Below are 20,724 nucleotides of genomic sequence, written 5' to 3'. Positions count from 1 at the left end.
GCTTGACACGGTCACATCATTTAAATATCTGGATGTAACACTGCAAAGCGATATGAAATAGAAGGAGCATGTGAGTATTGTGACAGAAAAGGTGAGCGGTTGACTTCAGTTTATTAGGAGAGTTCTAGGAAACTGTGGTTCATCTGTAAAGGAGACTGCATAAAGGACATTAGTGTGAGCTATTTTTGAACACTGCTCAAGTGTTTGGAACCCGTACCAGGCTGGATTAAGAGAACACATCAAGGCAATTCAGAGGTGGGCTGCTAGATATGTTACTGGTAGGTTCAAACAACAGAGATGCCTTGGGAATTCAAATAGAAATCCCTGGTGGGAAGGCGACATTTTTTTCATGGGTCACTAGTGTAAAAATTTATAGAACCAGTGTTTGAAGCTGACTGCCGAATGATTCTGTTGCCTCCACCATACACTGTGCATAAGAACTACGAAAATAAGATACAAGAAACTAGGGCTCATACAGAGGCATACAGACAGTAATTTTTCCCTCACTCTATTTGCAAGCAGCATACGAAAGGAAATAACTAGTATTGGTACAAGGTAGCCTCTGCTACTTGCCGTAAGGTGGACTGGGGAGTATCACTGTACATGCAGACAACCTACGCCCATCCAACCTCACTGAGTTGCTGTGATGTGGTTCCAGCTAATATCACAACACGACGGGCTGTGCAACTGAGGTTGATGAGCTGCATTGAAGCCAAGTTGTTATTATTTGTTAATTTCGTTTTGTGATGGCGTGTGTTTTACACAGCTGAAATTGATTTTGTTTTTCAAAAAAGTCTGTAACAAAGTCACCCACTCTTTAAACAGTTACTGGTGGGAGAAGATTACTTATAAACATATCATCTTAAATACTGTACACCAGTGGTAACTTAACAAAAAGCACGGAGGCGAAATTAAAGGATTTGTTTGCAAATAACTGCAGACTTAAAGGTGGATAAGAAGGCTCATGGTGAGGAGTTAAATTCTGAATGAAAAGCAGATTTACAGCAGATTTAAAAGCTCTGTGTGACGAATTAAAAACTTATCTTAAGGTTAAATTTGATAGCAGTAATGCTAACCTATTAGAACAATTAAAGGCTCAATGTGATGGCTTAGGGACATTCGTCTTCAAAAGTTTGCAGTTTCCATTAAGACATTTGTAATGACTGTCAACAAAGCACAGGGACAACTGCCAGAAGTGTGTGGACCAAATTTGGCAAATGCATGTTTCTCATATGGACAGCTGAATGTGACCTGCTGACACATTGGTAAACATTTTGATTTATTTGTGTATGCAACAGATGGAAAAACAAAGAATACCATGTACCCAAAAGCACTAGAATAACAGAATTTAGGCACAAACACTTTCTTCCTGTGAGCAGCACTGGAACATATACTGGATACTTGCTATTAATCAAATAAAATATTATTTCTAGTTGTACTGAGTTCAGACTCTCATAATACATTTTGTAGGACAACACTTTTGTCTCTGAATGTCTGCATTATGTGAATCTGTCCATGAATATTTATATAGGTGATTTTGCTGTTGTGGTCTTCAGTCCAGAGACTGGTTTGATGTAGCTCTCCATGCTACTCTATCCTGTACAAGCTTCTTCATCTACCAGTACCTACTGAAGCCTACATCCTCGAATCTGTTTAGTGTATTCATCTCTTGGTCTCCCTCTACGACTTTTACCCTCCACTCTGCCCTCCAATACTAAATTGGTGATCCCTTGATGCCTCAGAATATGTCCTACCAACCGATCTCTTCTTCTAGTCAAGTTGTGCCACAAATTTCTCTTCTCCCCAATTCTATTCACTACCTATTCATTAGTTATGTGATCTACCCTCTAATATTCAGCATTCTTCTGTAGCATCACATTTCGAAAGCTTCTATTCTCTTCTTGTCTAAACTATTTATCTTCCATGTTTCACTTCCATACATGGCTACACTCCATACAAATACTTTCAGAAACGACTTCCTGACACTTAAATCTACACTCGATGTTAACAAATTTCTCTTCCTCAGAAATGCCTTGCTTGCCATTGCCAGTCTACATTTTATATCCTCTCTACTTTGACCGTCATAGCAAAACTCATTTACTACTTTAAGTGTCTCATTTCCAAATCTAATTCCCCCAGCATCACCCGACTTAATTCGACTACATTCCATTATCCTCATTTTGCTTTTGTTGATGTTCATCTTATATCCTCCTATCAAGACACTGTCCATTCCGTTCAGCTGCTCTTCCAGGTCCTTTACAGTCTCAAAGTTTTTATTTCTTCTCCATGGATTTTAATTCCTACTCCAAATTTTTCTTTTGTTTCCTTTATTGCTTGCTCAATATACAGATTGAATAACATCAGGGAGAGGCTACAACCCTGTCTCACTCCCTTCCCAACCACTGCTTCCTTTCATGCCCCTTGACTCTTATAACTGCCATCTGGTTTCTGTACAACTTGTAAATAGCTTTTCGCTCCCCGTATTTTACCCCTGCCACCTTCAGAATTTGAAACAGAGTATTACAGTCAACATCGTCAAAAGCTTTTTCTAAGTCTACAAATGCTAGAAACGTAGGTTTGCCTTTCCTTAATCCATTTTCTAAGATAAGTCATAGGGTCAGTATTGCCTCACATGTTCCAACATTTCTACGGAATCCAAACTGATCTTCCCCGAGGTTGGCTTCTACCAGTTTTTCCATTCGTCTGTAAAAAAATCGTGTTAGTATTTGCACCTGTGGGTTATTAAACTGATAGTCCGGTATTTTTCATATCTGTCAACACCTGCTTTCTTTGGGATTGGAATTATTATATTATTCTTGAAGTCTGATGATATTTCGCCTGTCTCATACATCTTGCTCATGAGATGGTAGAGTTGTGTGAGGGCTGGCTCTCCCAAGACTATCAGTAGTTCTAATGGAATGTTGTCTACTACCAGGGCCTTGTTTTGACTTAGGTCTTTCAGTGCTCTGTCAAACTCTTCACGCAGTATCGTACCTCCCATTTGATCTTCATCTACATCCTCTTCCATTTCAATAATATTGTTCTCAAGAATATCTCCCTTGTATAGACCCTCTAAATACTCCTTCCACCTTTCTGCTTTCCCTTCTTTGCTTAGAACTGTGTTTCCATCTGAGCTCTTGATATTCATGCAAGTAATTGAGTAAGTAATTGAGTAGTTTTACCTACTCCTCTTATTTCGTTCTTTTTACCCTTCGCAGAAGATGTCGAAGCACCAGGAGTGCCGTCCACATTGACAAGTGATTTGTAAATCAGCATTCGCCGGCGACGACGAAAACAACGTTTACACATCATTGTAAGAAGCAGTGCCTCAGTGGCTATACACTCAAACCGAGTGAATGCGCTAGACAGAACAGTGTGCTATTTATAGCATCAGTCCTGGCGCACGCAGCGGATGTGGACTCTTATCAGCTTACGCAATCGCACCGGAAATGAATTTTCCAGCAACACACCATCAAGTAATACTAGTGGCGTGTTGCTCAACCTTATTTGAATCGCGCGCCAAAAAAAAGACAACCAATCAGAGACTGTGCTCGACATCTATTGAGCAGCCCAGAGAGCATCACAGAGTACCCCAGAGAGCAGTCCAGAGTGCCCCAGAGAGCTAAAACACCAAGAAGAATCGCTTCTCCAAAGGTCTCTCTAATTTTCCTGTAGGCAGTATCTATCTTACCCCTAGTGATATATGCCTCTACATCGTTACATTTGTCCTCTAGCCATCCCTGCTTAGCCATTTTGCACTTCCTGTCGATCTCATTTTTGAGACCTTTGTATTCCTTTTTGCCTGCTTCATTTACTGCATTTTTGTATTTTCTCGTTTGATCAATTAAATTCAGTATCTCCTCTGTTACTCAAGGTTTTCTATTGGCCCTCGTCTTTTTTACCTACTTGATCCTCGGCTGCCTTCACTATTTCATCTCACAAAGCTACCCATTCTTCTTCTACTGTATCTCTTTCCCCCATTCCTGTCAATTGTTCCCTAATGCTCTCCCTGAAACTCTCTACAACCTCTGGTTCTGTCAGTTTATCTAGGTCCCAACTCCTTAAATTCCCACCTTTTTGCAGTTTCTTCAGTTTTAGTCTACAGTTCATAACCAATAGATTGTCGTCAGGGTCCACATCTGCCCCTGGAAATGTCTTACAATTTAAAACCTGGTTCCTAAATCTCTATCTTACCATTATATAATTGATCTGAGACCTTACAGTATTTCCAGGCCTCTTCCATGTGTATATCCTTCTTTCATGATTCTTGAACCAAGTGTTAGCTATGATTAAGTTATGCTCTGTGCAAAATTCTATCCGGCAGCTTCCTCTTTCATTTCTTGCCCCCATTTCATATTCACCTACTATGTCTCCTTCTCTTCCTTTTCCTACTATCGAATTCCAGGCACCCATGACTATTAAATTTTCATCTCCTTTCACTATCTGAATAATTTCTCTCATCTGATCATACATTTCATCAATCTCTTTGTCATCTTGTGGAGCTAGTTGGCATACAAACTTGTACTACTGTGGTAGGTGTGGGCTTCGTATCTATCTTGGCCACAATAATGTGTTCATGTTTGTAGTAGCTCACCCGCATTCCTAATTTTTTATTCATTATTAAACCTACTCCTGCATTACCCCTATTTGATATTGTATTTATAATCCTGTATTCACCTGACCAGAAGTCTTGTTCCACCTGCCACCGAACTTCACTAATTCCCAGTACATCTAACTTTAACCCATCTATTTCCCCTTTTAAATGTTCTAACCTACCTATCTGATTAAGGGATCTGACATTCCACACTCCGACCCGTGGAACGTCAGTTTTCTTTCTCCTGATAACAACGTCCTCCTGAGTAGTCCCTGCCCGGAGATCCAAATGGGGGACTATTTTATCTCCGGAATATTTTACCCAAGAGGAAGCCATCATCATTTAACCATACAGTAAAGCTGCATGCCCTTGGGAAAAATTACGGCTGTAGTTTCCCCTTGCTTTCAGCCGTTCGCAGTACCAGCACAGCAAGGCCATTTTGGTTAATGTTACAAGGCCAGATCAGTCAATCACCCAGACTGATTCCCCTGCAATTACTGAAAAGGCTGCTGCCCCTCTTCAGTAACCATACATTTGTCTGGCCTCTCAACAGATACCCCTCCGCTGTGGTTGCACCTATGGTACAGCTATCTGTATTGCTGAGGCACCCAAGTCTCCCCACCAACAGCAAGGTCCATGGTTCATATATGTGATAGAATGGTTAATTTTTTTGGCACGTAGTTACACAAAAATCTTCCATTTTGAAATAACCCGGTCATTGTAATTACAGTCATAGTGAGTGACTGGAAATAAAGCTAACAGTGAATGCCGAAAACTATGACCTTCAAATGAAATATATTTGATCATAATTAGAAATTCTGAAATAAAAACATTAAGCAAACAACATAAATATATGCTGTCATCAGGAAGCATCTGAACTGTCACTTGTATGCCGAGTGTAAATTTCAGCAGACAATTTTTCAATAACAGAAAGAGAAACAAATAGATGTCAAACACAGGGGAATAAAAAATCAAATTTTAGGCACAAATCTTGGGCATTATTAGTGTTCAAGAATACTATATTGCCAGCAACAGTTCGATATAGACTCTTCCACAGCTTTTCTAGTCTTTGGAAATATTATTTTGCTTGTACAAAACTAGCAAGGTAAGTCTATTTGTTTGATATCAAGAACTGAATTGTATACATCCTTCAATTTCACACATTATAAAATATCTGGTATTAACATTACAGTTAAATGACATGAATACAACAATGGAGGAAATTATTTATTAGGCAAAACATTATCAGATTGTGAAATAAAATAATCCCAGATGGCACAACTCATCATCCATTATCTATATTACTACAATTAATTTACTGTTCTGCATACACCAGGAAGAGAAAAGAAGGAACATCACTGAACACATACCACATAAGAATCCTTACCACAAGTTCATTCAAATGCAATGAGTTTGCTGACTGTGTAAGTCAGTGGGAAGATTTAATACTATATTCTCCCATGTTCCATGAAATTTGGAAATTTTAAACAGAGCAATAGCCTGTTGCTGTGGCTGCCTCTTGACTTGTCATCCATCGTATAAACTCATTCAATGTAAGTCAAATTTCATGTTACTGCTCACGCTGCACTCAATACCATATTGAGGCCTGTGGTGTGCAGGGGCTGTTAAACCACAGGTATTTTATGCCTATCTGTAGCTGCAATAGCAAGGTTAAATGCAGTCAACAGCACAGTTGTGAAATGCAATTGATTTAAAACTTATCAATCAGGTTCGAGTCAAGAAGTTCTAATACAACAGCAAATGGATGAAGATAATAGGAGAGACAAAAGCAGGCAATAAATTGTGTTAAATAAGTACCTCTTTTATATGTTTGTATATCACTGAAGGTGCCTGCTACAACTAGGTGAAATGTGTTTTGTTGGAAAAATAATGGAAATTCAGTCATAAAAGAGAAATAGTTATTCTTATCTACAGGATAAATAGCATTATCCAATAGCATGGATATTCAGCACACACAAATTGGTGGTAGACAGCACCTGTTAATTTGTAATTTGTCTGGTAAAGTTTATGGTGCTATGAGTCTGTAACCTACAATTCCTGACAACATACTGACACTAAAGTGAACTTGATCCCTTGCTTCCACGATTGCTTGATAATTTTCTTCTATTCACATGTGGTTATTGTGCTTATTTATTATCTCAGTGTGAATCTTGTCTCAACCTTAAATAAAATGTAAGTTGCACTTGCAAAGCACTGACCATGTGAAAGTGTCATTTATGTGTTCAGTAGCTCCAATTTTTGCATACTTATCCTACAAAAATCAGTCACTGCAATGCTCCATAAAGGGTGTGCAAACTGTGTGAGGTCTACTACAGTCCCTCATTCTTATTGTGAATGCACCCATTTCTGGAAGTCTCCTGAACATTTTACAAACAGAATAGGGCACCAAGTATGATGTTCACTCTGTGTACCAACTGCTTGTCAATTAATGCCACTGGTTAAACTGCAGCAGAATATCATGTCTGCCATGCAATAATACGATTCCATGTCACTCTTTATCTTGTTCGCACTTCACAGGATCAGTAATACTGTTCTGATGCCAGCATAACATCAAACTGACTAATATAGAATGGATTGTCTGACAACAGCATTAAGTACAGAGACAAACACAATCAATACAGAATGAGCACTGTGCGTCAACTGGAGGATTTCCTACACCACTAAGTACTGGCTTTCTCAGCAGGAGTGAGATGGCCCATATCTACACAAGTTTCTGCTTTTGCACAACTGTTAACAGAACTGTTTTTATAGTTATGCCCAGCACTGCCTCCTGTGAGAAAAATTGTCCTTTCTAGACACTCCGTACACATCAGTATAAGAACTAAACAGCAATGGCTGTAACATCTTTTCCTGTCTTTTGTCCCTAACATTCACAAGCAAATCTAACACTCCACAGGCAGCAATTTGACCTTACTAGTCTCACATGGCTGCCACCAACACACCAACAGTGGACAGGTCACACGGAACTCACCTCACCATCGCCCTCGCTCATTGCATCCTCCATATCCTCCTCACATTCCTCATCCTCCATTTTCCCACTATCCTGAGTGCTAGGCCCTGGAAAATCATCTGAAGGTGAATATTCCTGAAACAGTTACAAATGCTACATAAGCTGAGGGACAGGAAATAACAAACTTTCCAGCAAAAGCACAAAGAAATGATCAGCTCACTTCCTTTCGTTTTCTTTTAATAAATGTGTTTGTGGAAGTGATCATACCACACAAGAATCACGAACAAAATTTATACTGTGTCATAAGTACAATACAGTCAGATAACACAGCTATTCAAACACATTAAAGATAAGCCATTAACGTTGGATTATCACCAAATAACCTGGATGTCAATGGAATGTCAAATGGTGGTATACCCACACTAGAAAGAATGTGAATGTGCACCCCATCACTCAGCATGACACTCAACAGGGAAACTGAGCATACAATGGGTAGCCTGTCTTATAAATAGTTGGAACGTAATATCAACATTTAGGAACTGGCAATGCTGACACAGTTTAATGGTCAAGGAAAACTGTTTTGAGAATAAACTCATTTAGATCGCTTATCATATTTCATTATTTTAATTTCATTTTGGTTACTGCTCTCGTCAGGTCAAAACTTTGAAATTTGAAAAACAATTTTCAATATCACATTCAATAACGTCCCACGTACGCAGATGTTTTACTGGAATGGATACTGGACATTGTTTTACAATTTTCAAGTTTTGACCACATCATGGCATCAGCCAATACAGCATTATAAGTAAAGAAATATGTTAAACAATCTAGATGGCTTTTTCACAAAGTCCCCACAATAACACAGTTTTCTTACAGCTGTGCCAGTATCATTAGTCAGTGTATAGTAGTCATATATAAACAGTTCTTTATGTACTCTGCACCATCTATAAACATATATTGTCATTCAAGTCAACACCTAATGCATCTAAGTTGGTTGGTTGATATGGGAGAGGGGACCAAACAGTGAGGTCATAGGTCTCATTGGATTAGGGAAGGATGGGGAAGGAAGTCGGCCGTGCCCTTTCAAAGGAACTATCCTGGCATTTGCCTAGAGTTATTTACGGAAATCACGGAAAACCTAAATCAGGATGGTTGGACACGGATTTGAACCATCGTCCTCCCTAATGCGAGTCTAATGAGCTAACCACTGCACCACCTCGCTCAGTCTAAATATTCTATATTAAAGAGTTATAGTAAAATAAACTAATATTACATGTGCACTGTTGTAACGACTCAACCTCCACCTGAATTAACTCTAGGATTGCTACAACACACAGAAGTGGCAAAATAATTCTTTGCTTTCAGGTAGTGTGGTTATTATGAGAGAACAATCATAGCAAAAACATCAAATTTTATGAAATAAACAAACAAATAAAATAATAAAGAAGCAGCAGGTCTATGTTAGCCTACCCTGTGCATGTCTCTCTAAATCAATATATCTATTGAAACCTACATCCATCTAAATTCACTACTGTCAAACCTCAGAATTTGTCTAAAATTCTTAGCTGTCACATACAAATTAACTTTTGCTTCACGCCTTTGGACATGTCCTAACAACCAATATGTTGTTCTAGTCAAGCTACACCACAAACTTTTACTCTCTCCGAATCTATGCAGTACCTCAACAATACTTACTTTATCTACCCACCCAATCTTAAACATTCTTCTGCAATATCTCATTTAATAAGCTTCTGTTCTCTTCTTATATATGCTGTTTATTTTCCACATTTCACCTCCATATAATATTGCACTCTTGACTAATACTTTCAGAAAAGACTTTATAACACTAATATATATTAGATATTAACAATTTTTTTCTTTTTCAAAAACACTTTTCTGGCTACTGCAAATCTACATTTTATGTCCTCTTTCTGTCATTCATTTTGCTGCCCAAGTAGGAAAAGTCATCTATCATTCTGTAAGAGTTGGTGGGTTGTCACCTTTACAGATGCTGGATGACGAAGTGTGGAGCACAGTAGTGAGCACCTGTCACACACACTGACTGCTAATGAGATAGACAGCATTAGCAGTTTAGACAGTTATTATTTACAATCGAATAATCATCTCCTTGGCACCAGCGAGGTCAGTGGAGGCGGCATGCAGAATTGGAATGTGTTGACTCATCCATCTCAGCAGTCTTGAGGCGGTCAGTGAGGTCAATGCTGCTAGCACAGTGGGAAGTGGTGTCATGCAGGCCACTTTCCTAACTGGCAGCAGGCATCGTTTGTCCAGTGGTGGTGCCCTACAGCTTGATGACACAATTTACTAGGGCACACTCGTGGATAGCTAATGAGCATTCTAGAAAGCTTCTAGTAGCTCTGTACGGTATGACAGTGGTGGTAGTGTCGATTCACCGGAGGAAGGCAGTGGATGCCAGCGTCCACTTACAAATGCAAGTGAAGGTAGCAGCAACTATCACGCCTCCCCAATACAGTGACAGTTTGACAGTGTGCCAAACACCGTCAGTTTCCCCCTAGCAAGCTGGTGGTAGCAGACTCCAAGTCTTCACATCAGCAGAGAAGAAGTGAGCAGTTCATAGCAGTTAAGTTCAGCAGACGGGGCTGGCTGCAGTCTCGATGGTAGTAGTCGTCTGGCAAATGGTGTCAGCATGAGAGTCACTGGTCCTGCCTCTGTGCTGGCTCACTGCAACTGGAATGGAGAGGGGCTCGGGAGACCAAGTATAACTGACAGTGGGAGGTAATGACATTATCCCTCGGCGAGGATGACTGAATGTGGCCCAGTTTTCTGGGCTCGTCAGCATTCTTAACCACTCCTCTAAGTCTCGACTGTGGCTTGCAGCTCTTCGGCTTGGCACCTACTCCAATGTCAGCAGGTTGAAAGGCATTTTTGTGTAAGATTTACATGTAGTTACTGCACCTTGCATTGCTGTCAGAATGACATTATGTTACCTCCAAAGCAAAGTCATACTGCCAAACTGCCAATTCTGACATCTTGTTCGACTGATGTGTGGCAATGACCTCGGTTGTGAGTCACAATATTTGCAGTTCTGGTTCTCTTGCCTGTTTGATATTCCTGACATTCCTGTTGTGATACTGAGCTCAAGCCTGTCTTGGCTTGGATCAGTGCTGGCTGCGAAAAACTTTTAAAAAATTATATACAGGGTATTACAAAAAGGTACGGCCAAACTTTCAGGAAACATTCCTCACACACAAAGAAAGAAAATATGTTATGCGGACATGTGTCTGGAAATGCTTACTTTCCATGTTAGAGCTCATTTTATTACTTCTCTTCAAATCACATTAATCATGGAATGGAAACACACGGCAACAGAACGTACCAGCGTGACTTCAAACACTTTGTTACAGGAAATGTTCAAAATGTCCTCCGTTAGCGAGGATACATGCATCCACCCTCCGTCGAATGGAATCCCTGATGCGCTGATACAGCCCTGGAGAATGGCGTATTGTATCACAGCCGTCCACAATACGAGCACAAAGAGTCTCTACATTTGGTACCGGGGTTGAGTAGACAAGAGCTTTCAAATGCCCCCATAAATGAAAGTCAAGAGGGTTGAGGTCAGGAGAGCATGGAGGCCATGGAATTGGTCCGCCTCTACCAATCCATCGGTCACCGAATCTGTCGTTGAGAAGTGTACGAACACTTCGACTGAAATGTGCAGGAGCTCCATCGTGCATGAACCACATGTTGTGTCATACTTGTAAAGGCACATATTCTAGCAGCACAGGTAGAGTATCCTGTATGAAATCATGGCGGTGAATCGAGGAAGTACAGTACATACTGACAAAACTAAAATGAGCTCTAACATGGAAATTAAGCGTTTCTTGACACATGTCCACATAACATCTTTTCTTTATTTGTGTGTGATGAATGCTTCCTGAAAGTTTGGCCGTACCTTTTTGTAACACCCTGTATTCACCCAGTATATCTTTCTGCAGTGCAATAACTTTTAGCACATCATTTCCTAATTTCATTCCCTCAACATCAACTGATTTAATTTGACTACAGATCTTCAAAGTCCTCCACTGTCTTTGACAGAATTGCAATGTCAGTGACAAATACCAAACCCACAAATTTAATTTCTTTTCCGTATTTCTCCCCGGTTTCCTTTACTGCTTGCTCCAAGTCATATCGAATAACCTGGAAGACATGCTACAACCCTGTCTCACTCCTTTCTCAACTACTGCTTCCCATTCACGTGTTTTGATTCAGGGCTGCAGTACGGTTGTCGAATATGTTGTAGACAACCTTTTACTCCCCGCAGTTTATCCCAGATAACATTATAACTCTATAGAGTGTACACAGACAACAATGTCGTAAGTTTTTTTTTTTCTAGACCTACTAATGTTGTTTCTGTTCACAGCCTGTGGAAAAAAATTATTTGATATTCTAGCAACCAATTGTTCACCAAGTGGTGTACCTCTTCTTTGGAATGGAATTTCTTTGTGTTGTTTGCTTCTATGGTGGATCCAATTACATGGAAATCAGTGGTGTGAGGTCTCATCAGTATAACGGACGGGGAAGCACTGCTGGCCATGCCGTGGATTTTCTGGAGTATTGGTTTGTTGGTTGGAGGGTTAAGAGACTAAACAATGAGATCATCAGCCCTACGGTAAAGAGACAGGTCATCTAGAGTTGTGACAGCGGATAGAAATTTGACTGAATTATGAAAGTATGCAGGAATGGTAAAATCGAGTCACTGAAACAACATTGAGGCTGGAGCTAAAATGTAATTTAAAGAGATGTAAATTTGTAAGGCCAAAATACAGCTCAACGAGTAGATGAGGATGGCCCCAGCATTCATCTGTGGTTATAGAAACCTCACTTGCACCTGACCTCCACCAATCAATTAAGGGCTATAACAGTTATGGAGTAAGGAATGCATTCTAGCATGGAAATTCATAATAATGCAAGTGAGATGTCTAAAACTGCACAGAACATCAGTTGGACTGACAATGATAAAATAAGGTGAGGGAAATATTCAGGTCAGTATGTGGGTGGGGCCAGGTGAGTCTTTCCTGGCACTAAGCATATAATGGGGCCTTTCCCAGCCATAGTTGTCCTACCCCAGCTCCGTTACAGCAAAAGTGTTAAAGACGGGATCAATAACAACTATTCTGAAGGGAACATAAAAACCAGCTCAACTGTCTTTCCTCATAAACTAACATCAAAGATAAGAAACCCTTAACACGCTGTGTTCGTCAGAGTGCTACCCTTATAAAGTTACATGGGATGCAGCACTGAAAAGAGCTAACCCCATTGAAATATGATTAAAACTGAGTGAAAGAGGAATGACAAAGGTAGACGGTAAAGGACACAGGGTTGAGGGTACCCCAGGCCCAGCAAGCAGTGGGAGATAACCCAATCCCATTCACACTGTCCCCACCCCAGCAATAGTTTAAAATGTTTCCGAGAATAAAAACCGCTTTCATGTAGAAAACACAGAACCAGATCAGCTTTCCATGAATTGTCTAACAATATTAGAGGCAATGGATCTGGAAGACAATGCTTGGCACAAAGAGTGAGAAGGAGGAGTCATACCATGATGATGTGAGCTACTGTCTGTAAGGTTCTGAAACCTTAATGTGGTGGTGCTTCATTACATAAAATAAAAGTATCAATGTGGTGAAAACATAGGACAAGGAATAGAAGTATGAGCGTCATGCTGCAGTAGTCTTCTTGATGGTGCAAAGTTTATTAAAAGAGGCAGCAATCCACCAGATGTTCCAACTTCAAGTGAGAACAGGTCTTATCTGCATACGCAACTCTGTTCCTGCAATCATCAAAGCAAATATACGAGAAGTGATTGCATCTTGTCAAATGGAAAGCCAGTTCATTCTCTGGGATACCCATATGCCCTGGGATCCCGAAAAAAAAACAACTTAGCAGGCAGTATGAGTGAGGCCCAAGAGAAAGCCAGCAACAGCAGATATCACTGGGTGACAAGAGTAACATCGATCAATAGCCTGGAGATTGCTCACTGAGATAATACAAATTAAAAGACTTTCAAGGGAGATCTGTTTAATATAATGTAGGGTTCTGTCAATGACCATCATCTCTGTCATAATAAAGACTATCTGATCCAGCAAACAAATGTTGTTCCTGACCACTTGGAGATGTATCCATGGCTTCACAGCTGTCAGGGTAAATGAAGGTAGGACCCTAATACTCCTGAAGCATCAAGAGGAACAGACACTGAAGGGTCGTGGGGGCAACAAACTTACGGAACTGAAAATAGATCAGTTCCAATTCATGGTCTGAATACTAACCGAGGAAGGGTGGAAGGAGGGGGCGAAAGGGGAGGAACTGCAGAAAGGGCTTTGAACCACATTTCCACTGGTAATGCCACCCGAGAGTCAATGTCTTGGGGTCAACACCCCTTCTATGCAAAAAGACTTTAAGAATTTGGATAACTGGGAAGTTTTTGGATGGTGATTGCAGAAGTGAGCAAGGGCTGCTAGCAATCAATTGAAGACGGAAAATTTCCATTTTGGCAAAGAGACTTTTTAACAGACTAGTCCAAAAAGCACCAGTAGCCACTCACTTCATGATGATGAACTGGCTCCCACAGAAGTGAGCAAGGGCTGCTAGCAATCAATTGAAGACGGAAAATTTCCATTTTGGCAAAGAGACTTTTTAACAGACTAGTCCAAAAAGCACCAGTAGCCACTCACTTCATGATGATGAACTGGCTCCCACAAACTCAAAACTGAAGTTGCAGCTGAGCCATGAGTCCAGCAACTGTAGCTCAATCGGAATGAGACCAGAGTCTGATAAATAAAGAGTAGAGTGGTGTGATTCACACCCAAAGAGTTATGGGCAAATATGCAGAGCTCATTAATCTTTCCCATGAAGCTAGTTTTTAGTTGATGAATATTGGACAGCATGTCCACTTTTCATCAAAGAAGGGTTTTAAAAATTAGGACTGTGCAACAACACCCCAACAGTAGACACCCAAGTACAGCTCTAAGTTAAATGCACTGTTGTATGACAACAGAATGGCATGACTTGTGCTTTCACCAGACAGAATTACAACCCATGGGAAAGGATCTGAGCAGGAGCCATTTGGATGGCATGTTGGAGATAGCATTCAGCCAAGGTAAATGGAAATTCCACGTGGTTAGGGCCTCCCATCGGGTAGACCGTTCGCCTGGTGCAAGTCTTTCGAGTTGATGCCACTTCGGCAACTTGTGTGTCGATGGGAGAGAAATGATGATGATACGGACAACACAACACCAAGTCCCTGAGTGGAGAAAATCTCAGACCCAGCCGGGAATCTAACCCAGATCATTAGATATGACATTCCGCCGTGCTGACCACTCAGCTACCAGGGATTCAGCCAAGGTTACAGACTGCGAGCTACACTACATGCAAAATTCTTTGAGATTGTTGTATACCATGACATTTCATTAGGAAATGCCATGGTACAATGTTAGGCTCTTTGAGAAATGGAAGACTATACATGAATATGCAGAAGAACTGTTACTTTACGTTAACTGAGCTAGAGTGAAGCAAAACATTTTGGCTGGGCTTCTGTTTACCTAGAGCCAACAATATAAGCAGTTGCGTCTCCCTTGGGCATGAGTGGTGCATGGATGTTGTAACTTGCTGTTGTGGATATGTTATTTTGTGCAGTTGCTGATGGAAGGTGTTATGGTGCCTCGCCAAGCAATAACCAAAGAGCCTGTATTACCAATTAATGTTAAGTAAAACCTAATGTATTTGACATACCCTGTCACTATGGGAAATTAGAGAGACCTCTGGATAAAAGAGAACCACTTGCATGAATATCAAATCAAGAGCTCTGATGGAAAACTGGCCATAAGCACAGAAGGAAAAGCTGAAAGGTGGCTGGAGTATGTAGAGGTCTATACAAGGGAGATGTACTATAGAGCAATATTATAGAAATGGAAGAGGACATAGATGAAGATGATACAGGAGATAAGATACTGTGTGAAAAATTAGACAGAGCACTGACAGACCTAAGTTGAAACAAGGCCCCAGGAATAGACAACATTCTATTGGAACTACCGACAGCCTTGGGAGAGCCAGCCATGACAAAACTCTTTCATTTGGTGAGCAAGATGTATGAGACTGGCTAAATGGTCTCTGACTTCAAGAAGAATATAATAATTCCACTTTCAAAGAAAGCATGTGCTGACAGATGTGAAAATTACCGAACTATGAATTTAATAAGTCATGGTTGTCAAATACAAACACGAATTCTTTACACAAGAACGGAGAAACTGGTAGAAGCCAACCTGGGGAAAGTCAGTTTGGATTCTGAAGAAATGTAGGAACACGGGAGGCAATACTGACTCTATGACTTCTGATAGAAGATGGGTTAAGGAAACAAACCTACATTTATAGCATTTGTAGACTTAGAGAAAGCTTTTGACAATGTTGACAGGAACACTCTCTTTGAAATTCTGAGAGAAGCAGGGATAAAATGCGGGGAGCTAAAGGCTATTTACAACTTGTACAGAAACCAGGTGGTAGATATAAAAGTCGAGAGGCATGAAAGGAAAGCAGTGGTTGAGAATGGAGTGAGAAAGGGTTGTAGCCAATCTACACTGTTATTTAATCCTTACATTGAGCAAGCAGTAAAGGAAACTAAAGAAAAATTTGGAGCAGGAATTAAAGGCCAGGGAGAAGAAATAAAAACTCTGAGGTTTGCCATTGACATTGTATTTCTGTTAAGAGACAGCAAAGGTCTTGGAAGAGCAGTTGAACAGCATGGACAGTGTCCTGCAAGGATGATATACAATGAACATCAACAAAAGCAAAACAAGGATAATGAATGTAGTCAAATTAAATCAGGTGATGCTGAGGGAATTAGATTAGGAAATGACACACTGAAAGTAACAGATGAGTGTTGCTATTTGGGTAGCAATATAACTGATGATGGCTGATGTACAGAGGATATAAAATGTACACTGGCAATGGCAATGAAAGCTTTTCTGAAACAGAGCAATTTGCTAACATCGAGTACAAATTTAAGTGTAAGGACGTCTTTTCTGAAAGTATTTGTATGGAGTGTTGCCACATTTGGAAGTGAAACACGGATGATACACAATTTAGACAAGAAGAGAACAGAAGCTTTTGAAATGTGGTCCTACAGAAGAACGTTGAAGATTAAATGGGTATCACGTAACTAATGAGGAGTACTGAATATAATTGGGGAGAGGAGAAATCTGTGGTACAACTTGACTAAAAGAGTGGATCTGTTGGTAGGACACATTCTGACACATCAATTTGGTAATGGCAGGAAGCGTGGGGGACACATACTGTAGTGGAAGACCAAGAGATGAATACAGTAAGCAGATTCAGAAGCATATAGGTTGCAGAAGTTACTCAGAGATGAAGAGGCTTGCACAGAATAGAGTAGCATTGAGAACTGCATCAAACCAGTCTTCGGACTTAAGACCACAACAATAACATTTTATACAGAGCAGAGAGAAGCAGCAGCCTCGTGCTCACTGTAGAGTACATTGTATTAATGGTTAATTTGACAATATATCGTTGAAATGGTAGAACTCTGGTTATGAATATTTTATGTTGTCTGAGGAGAGAAATGAGCTCTCATCCTAGTTAATTCATTAAATGGTCAGGGAAGAGGATCTGAGCATTGTGAAGAAAATTATTAGCTCAGACTGAATAGCAGGACCATTTATAGACGACTGTAGTATCCTGAAGATATCAGCAAACAAATCGAATCTACAAAAAGTGTGTGATACTCTGGGAGGACATATGTAACTTGTAGGTTTGGCATCTCCCCAAAAGCAATGGGCACATGACAACATACAGTGCAGAAGTGACCAGTGGCCTGGCAGAGGTCGCAAGCCTAATGATGGTGATGTGGAAGAGCATACTGCTCAGTGCAGAGCCCCAACGAACATTGTTCTCCTGGACCCAAGGAGAGCTCAGTGATGTATCAGTACAGCCCTGAAACAACTGACATGATAAAAATTGATGAATAAAAATTAATAGGGAGCCTCCAAAGCCCTAGTCGTGGAGGAGAAGTAAAATGTAATGAAGCACAGTGGTGTCATATTTCTTATGTAAGTGTAGGCACACTGGAAAGAGGAGTTGGCATTTTGAAAAAGCCTGGCAGATTATTTTTTCCAACCTAACTAGATGGTTGTTTGTGGATTGTGCTTCCCAGAAAACACACTGATAGGGGGAAAGAAGGTCCTGTAATTTGAGAACACAGCATATAGCTAGGTTACCACCCGTTCAAGCAGTTTGCAGAGCATGTTGGTGATGCTAATCGGTCACTAGCTACAGATGGATGATGGTTTTTTGCCTGGTTTGAGGATTGGAATGGTGATACATCTTGCCATTGCAAAGGGAAGACATCTTCTAGCCAAATACAGTCAAAGACCTTGAGTAGGTAGAGTCCTTGAGTAACATTTGGATGTTGGATCAGCTGATTATGAACCGAGTCACGGCCTGGGGCCACAGCGTATGGGGAGTCAACAGCCTGAAGCAGCTTCAGTCAGTGAAATGTTCATTGTATAATTTGGCATGATGAGAGTTAAAAGACATAGGGATGTCCTCAACTTGCTTTTATGCCATTCGAGTGGCAGGCAGGTAAGAAGACCATGCAGATGCTGTCACAACGTGGGCCATGCGGTGTTCAGCAAGAATCAATGTATTACTAGAAATACCACCATTAAGGAGGAAACCCTGGACAGTAGACTATGCAGCTTGAGATACATGTGGGATGAAGAGGCATACATTCCTAAGGGGACATAATGATCCCAGCATTCCCTCTTACTGTGTTTAACTCTTTAAATGACACTGGCAAGTATATACACCACTGGTAAACAACTGGAATTGCAATGTATAATTTTTTTTTCCTGATTCATTGGTATGAATATTTACTACTGCTAACTCATGCTACAGTTAAGAATAAGTATAAAACTGAATAGGTGTATTCATGGGCATTACCAGCGTACACACCGATATGTATTTCATTGTTAGGCTGGGAAAAACCTCTTGTCACTTAAAGGGTAATATAGATAGAGGGTGGCCTGTGAAGGATGTAGCTTGAGATACTGTATACTCCTTTGATGAGCCTGAATAGTTCTTGGAATGTTTTTAGTATGCCTTGCCACCGACCAGCAGGGGTTGGCTCAAATAAAGGGGGAAAGCAGATCTTGCAGTGCAGATGATCACACTGGAGACATATCCTGCAACCTCTTCAGGGCAATTTGACAGAGGGGTGGTGAAAGCACAGCAGATGTATATAATTGCCGGTTGGCTCTTTGAAGAGACCACTGTAATAACTGGTCCATTAAGTGATAACGAGAAAGTGACAATATCCTCAAAAAGTCACAAAGATCTCCATGCAGTAACCACTGACATGAAGCCATAAGACAGGGAGAAAAGACTGTACAGTCGATAGCCAAGAAGGTGCCAAGGATGATACCAAAGTGGATAGAGTATCATCAATGAGGAGACGCAGATCAAGGTCTTCACTTTTTCCATTAGCACATGCTAATCATAAACTGTAAATATTGAATATTATTTAATTTATTCTCGCAATATCATTAAGAACAGGGATGTCACAACTGAGAGCAGTGATAACTGTTTACTGATAGCAAGGATACTTATTAATAATGTTAGCGATTTTCTTCTTCAAGTTAATAATTGAGTTGCATAAATGTCTCCAAATTCATTTGCAAATTCTCAATAGTGTTCTTATCTAATGCCATAAATTACCTACTCGGTAACTGTCATGACAGACTTTTGGAGACTAAGAGTAAATTCAGCGAAACAATGTGCATTGATGAGATTGGTGACTTTTCCCCTCCACTTATACAGGGCAACAATCGTCAGCCTAATCATGTGACTAACAGTCTATCAACCAGGGCAGTGATACCATATAGCGGGTAAACACTGCATCAGCAAATGAGTGTCCTTCTGATGAATTTCACATAATGGCTCTCTCTTTCTGTACACGTTATTGCAGATGTAACCAGCTTTCTCATCTGCTTCATGCTCCTGCAGGAAGAGAACAACATTGTTATATACAAACAGAAAACTTGTGGTGGGGGAGACGAATAATTAAGCATTGACACCAACAGAAAAAGAGAGATTCTAAACCACTTCACAGTACTTTGAGATGAGAACCAGCTGGGAGGGGGGGGGGGGGATAATGGTGTAATGAGACTGAAAGCTTCTTGTAATACTTCTGAACTCATCTTTGTAAGCATCTAGTTGGTATCTGAGAGATTTATACAGTTTATTTTGATATCAAAAGGCATAAATTTTGATGCTGGGCAACATAACTACGAGAAAATTTAATTTTGAACAGAAATATTGGGAGCTCACATTACACCATGGGAAATCCAGACTTGCCGGTGCGTCAAACAGTTCATCTGCAAGAAAACAATTCATTTCCAATGAAATTTGCATGTGCCATCAGACTGCAAAACAAAATGATTCAGATTAAAATGTTGGACCTGAACATTCCTAATATTTATACTTAGTCTTGCAAACAATAAGTGTATCAGAACTGTTACTGTAATTACTGAGCAAATGAACATAAAATTAATGCATCTGACTTTCTGGTCAAACTGCTTGAAAATTCACAAGATAGCATTTTACGGAAATCTTCTACTGGTATTAAGCCTGGGAACTGATACATTATTTTAACAAATCACTCTAACACTCACTATACCTTACAGTGGACACGAACTTAGATGATAATTAAATTTATTGGCATACCTGTGCGCACGGAACACTCATCCGCTCTGAAACACATTCCTATTAGAAATATTGAGACTGTCAAAAATCAAATTTCATTTGCCATACATGTGATTTGCATTGTGAGATGGTATCTTACCATCTGTCATAAAATGCTTCTCAGTACAGAACCGACGACGTGCAATGCAAGTATGCAAACAGTCATGAAAGTAAAGAATAAAAAATGAGGAAATAAACTTGAACAACTTATAAATGAGAACAAAGATTCAAAGTATAACTATGCTTCATTAAGCCATAACAACAATACACCTTTTCATAAAATTCTCACACCTTAAGGAGCAAAAGTATTTCTTAATAACTCTCTTGTGTACAATTGCTTGTTAACTATCACACAAGTCCATGTGGT

The 20,724-nt window shown here is 40.1% G+C and overlaps 1 protein-coding gene across 5 annotated transcripts in view; it reads right to left on the bottom strand.

The window, feature by feature from the left end:
- The window catches only part of LOC126210335 (uncharacterized), a 180,473-nt gene that overhangs the window by 117,465 nt on the left and 42,284 nt on the right, over window positions 1–20,724 (bottom strand). For 4 of the 5 annotated variants that reach the window (XR_007540650.1, XM_049939543.1, XM_049939542.1 and 1 more), the window contains one exon: window positions 7,587–7,700. Coding sequence is in view for 4 of the 5 variants with exons in the window: in XM_049939543.1 (XP_049795500.1) it covers window positions 7,587–7,700 (114 nt within the window). In the remaining variant the exon portion in view is untranslated. Of the gene's footprint in view, window positions 1–7,586; window positions 7,701–19,335; window positions 19,561–20,724 lie in introns of those variants that run through there. The other variant, XM_049939544.1, reaches the window with a different exon arrangement.

The sequence above is a fragment of the Schistocerca nitens genome, chromosome 10 (genome assembly GCF_023898315.1).
Source record: "Schistocerca nitens isolate TAMUIC-IGC-003100 chromosome 10, iqSchNite1.1, whole genome shotgun sequence".
In the NCBI taxonomy this organism is placed as follows: Eukaryota; Metazoa; Arthropoda; class Insecta; order Orthoptera; family Acrididae; genus Schistocerca; species Schistocerca nitens.
Note: the sequence above shows the minus strand (reverse complement) of the source record. Positions and strands in the feature narration are given on the sequence as shown.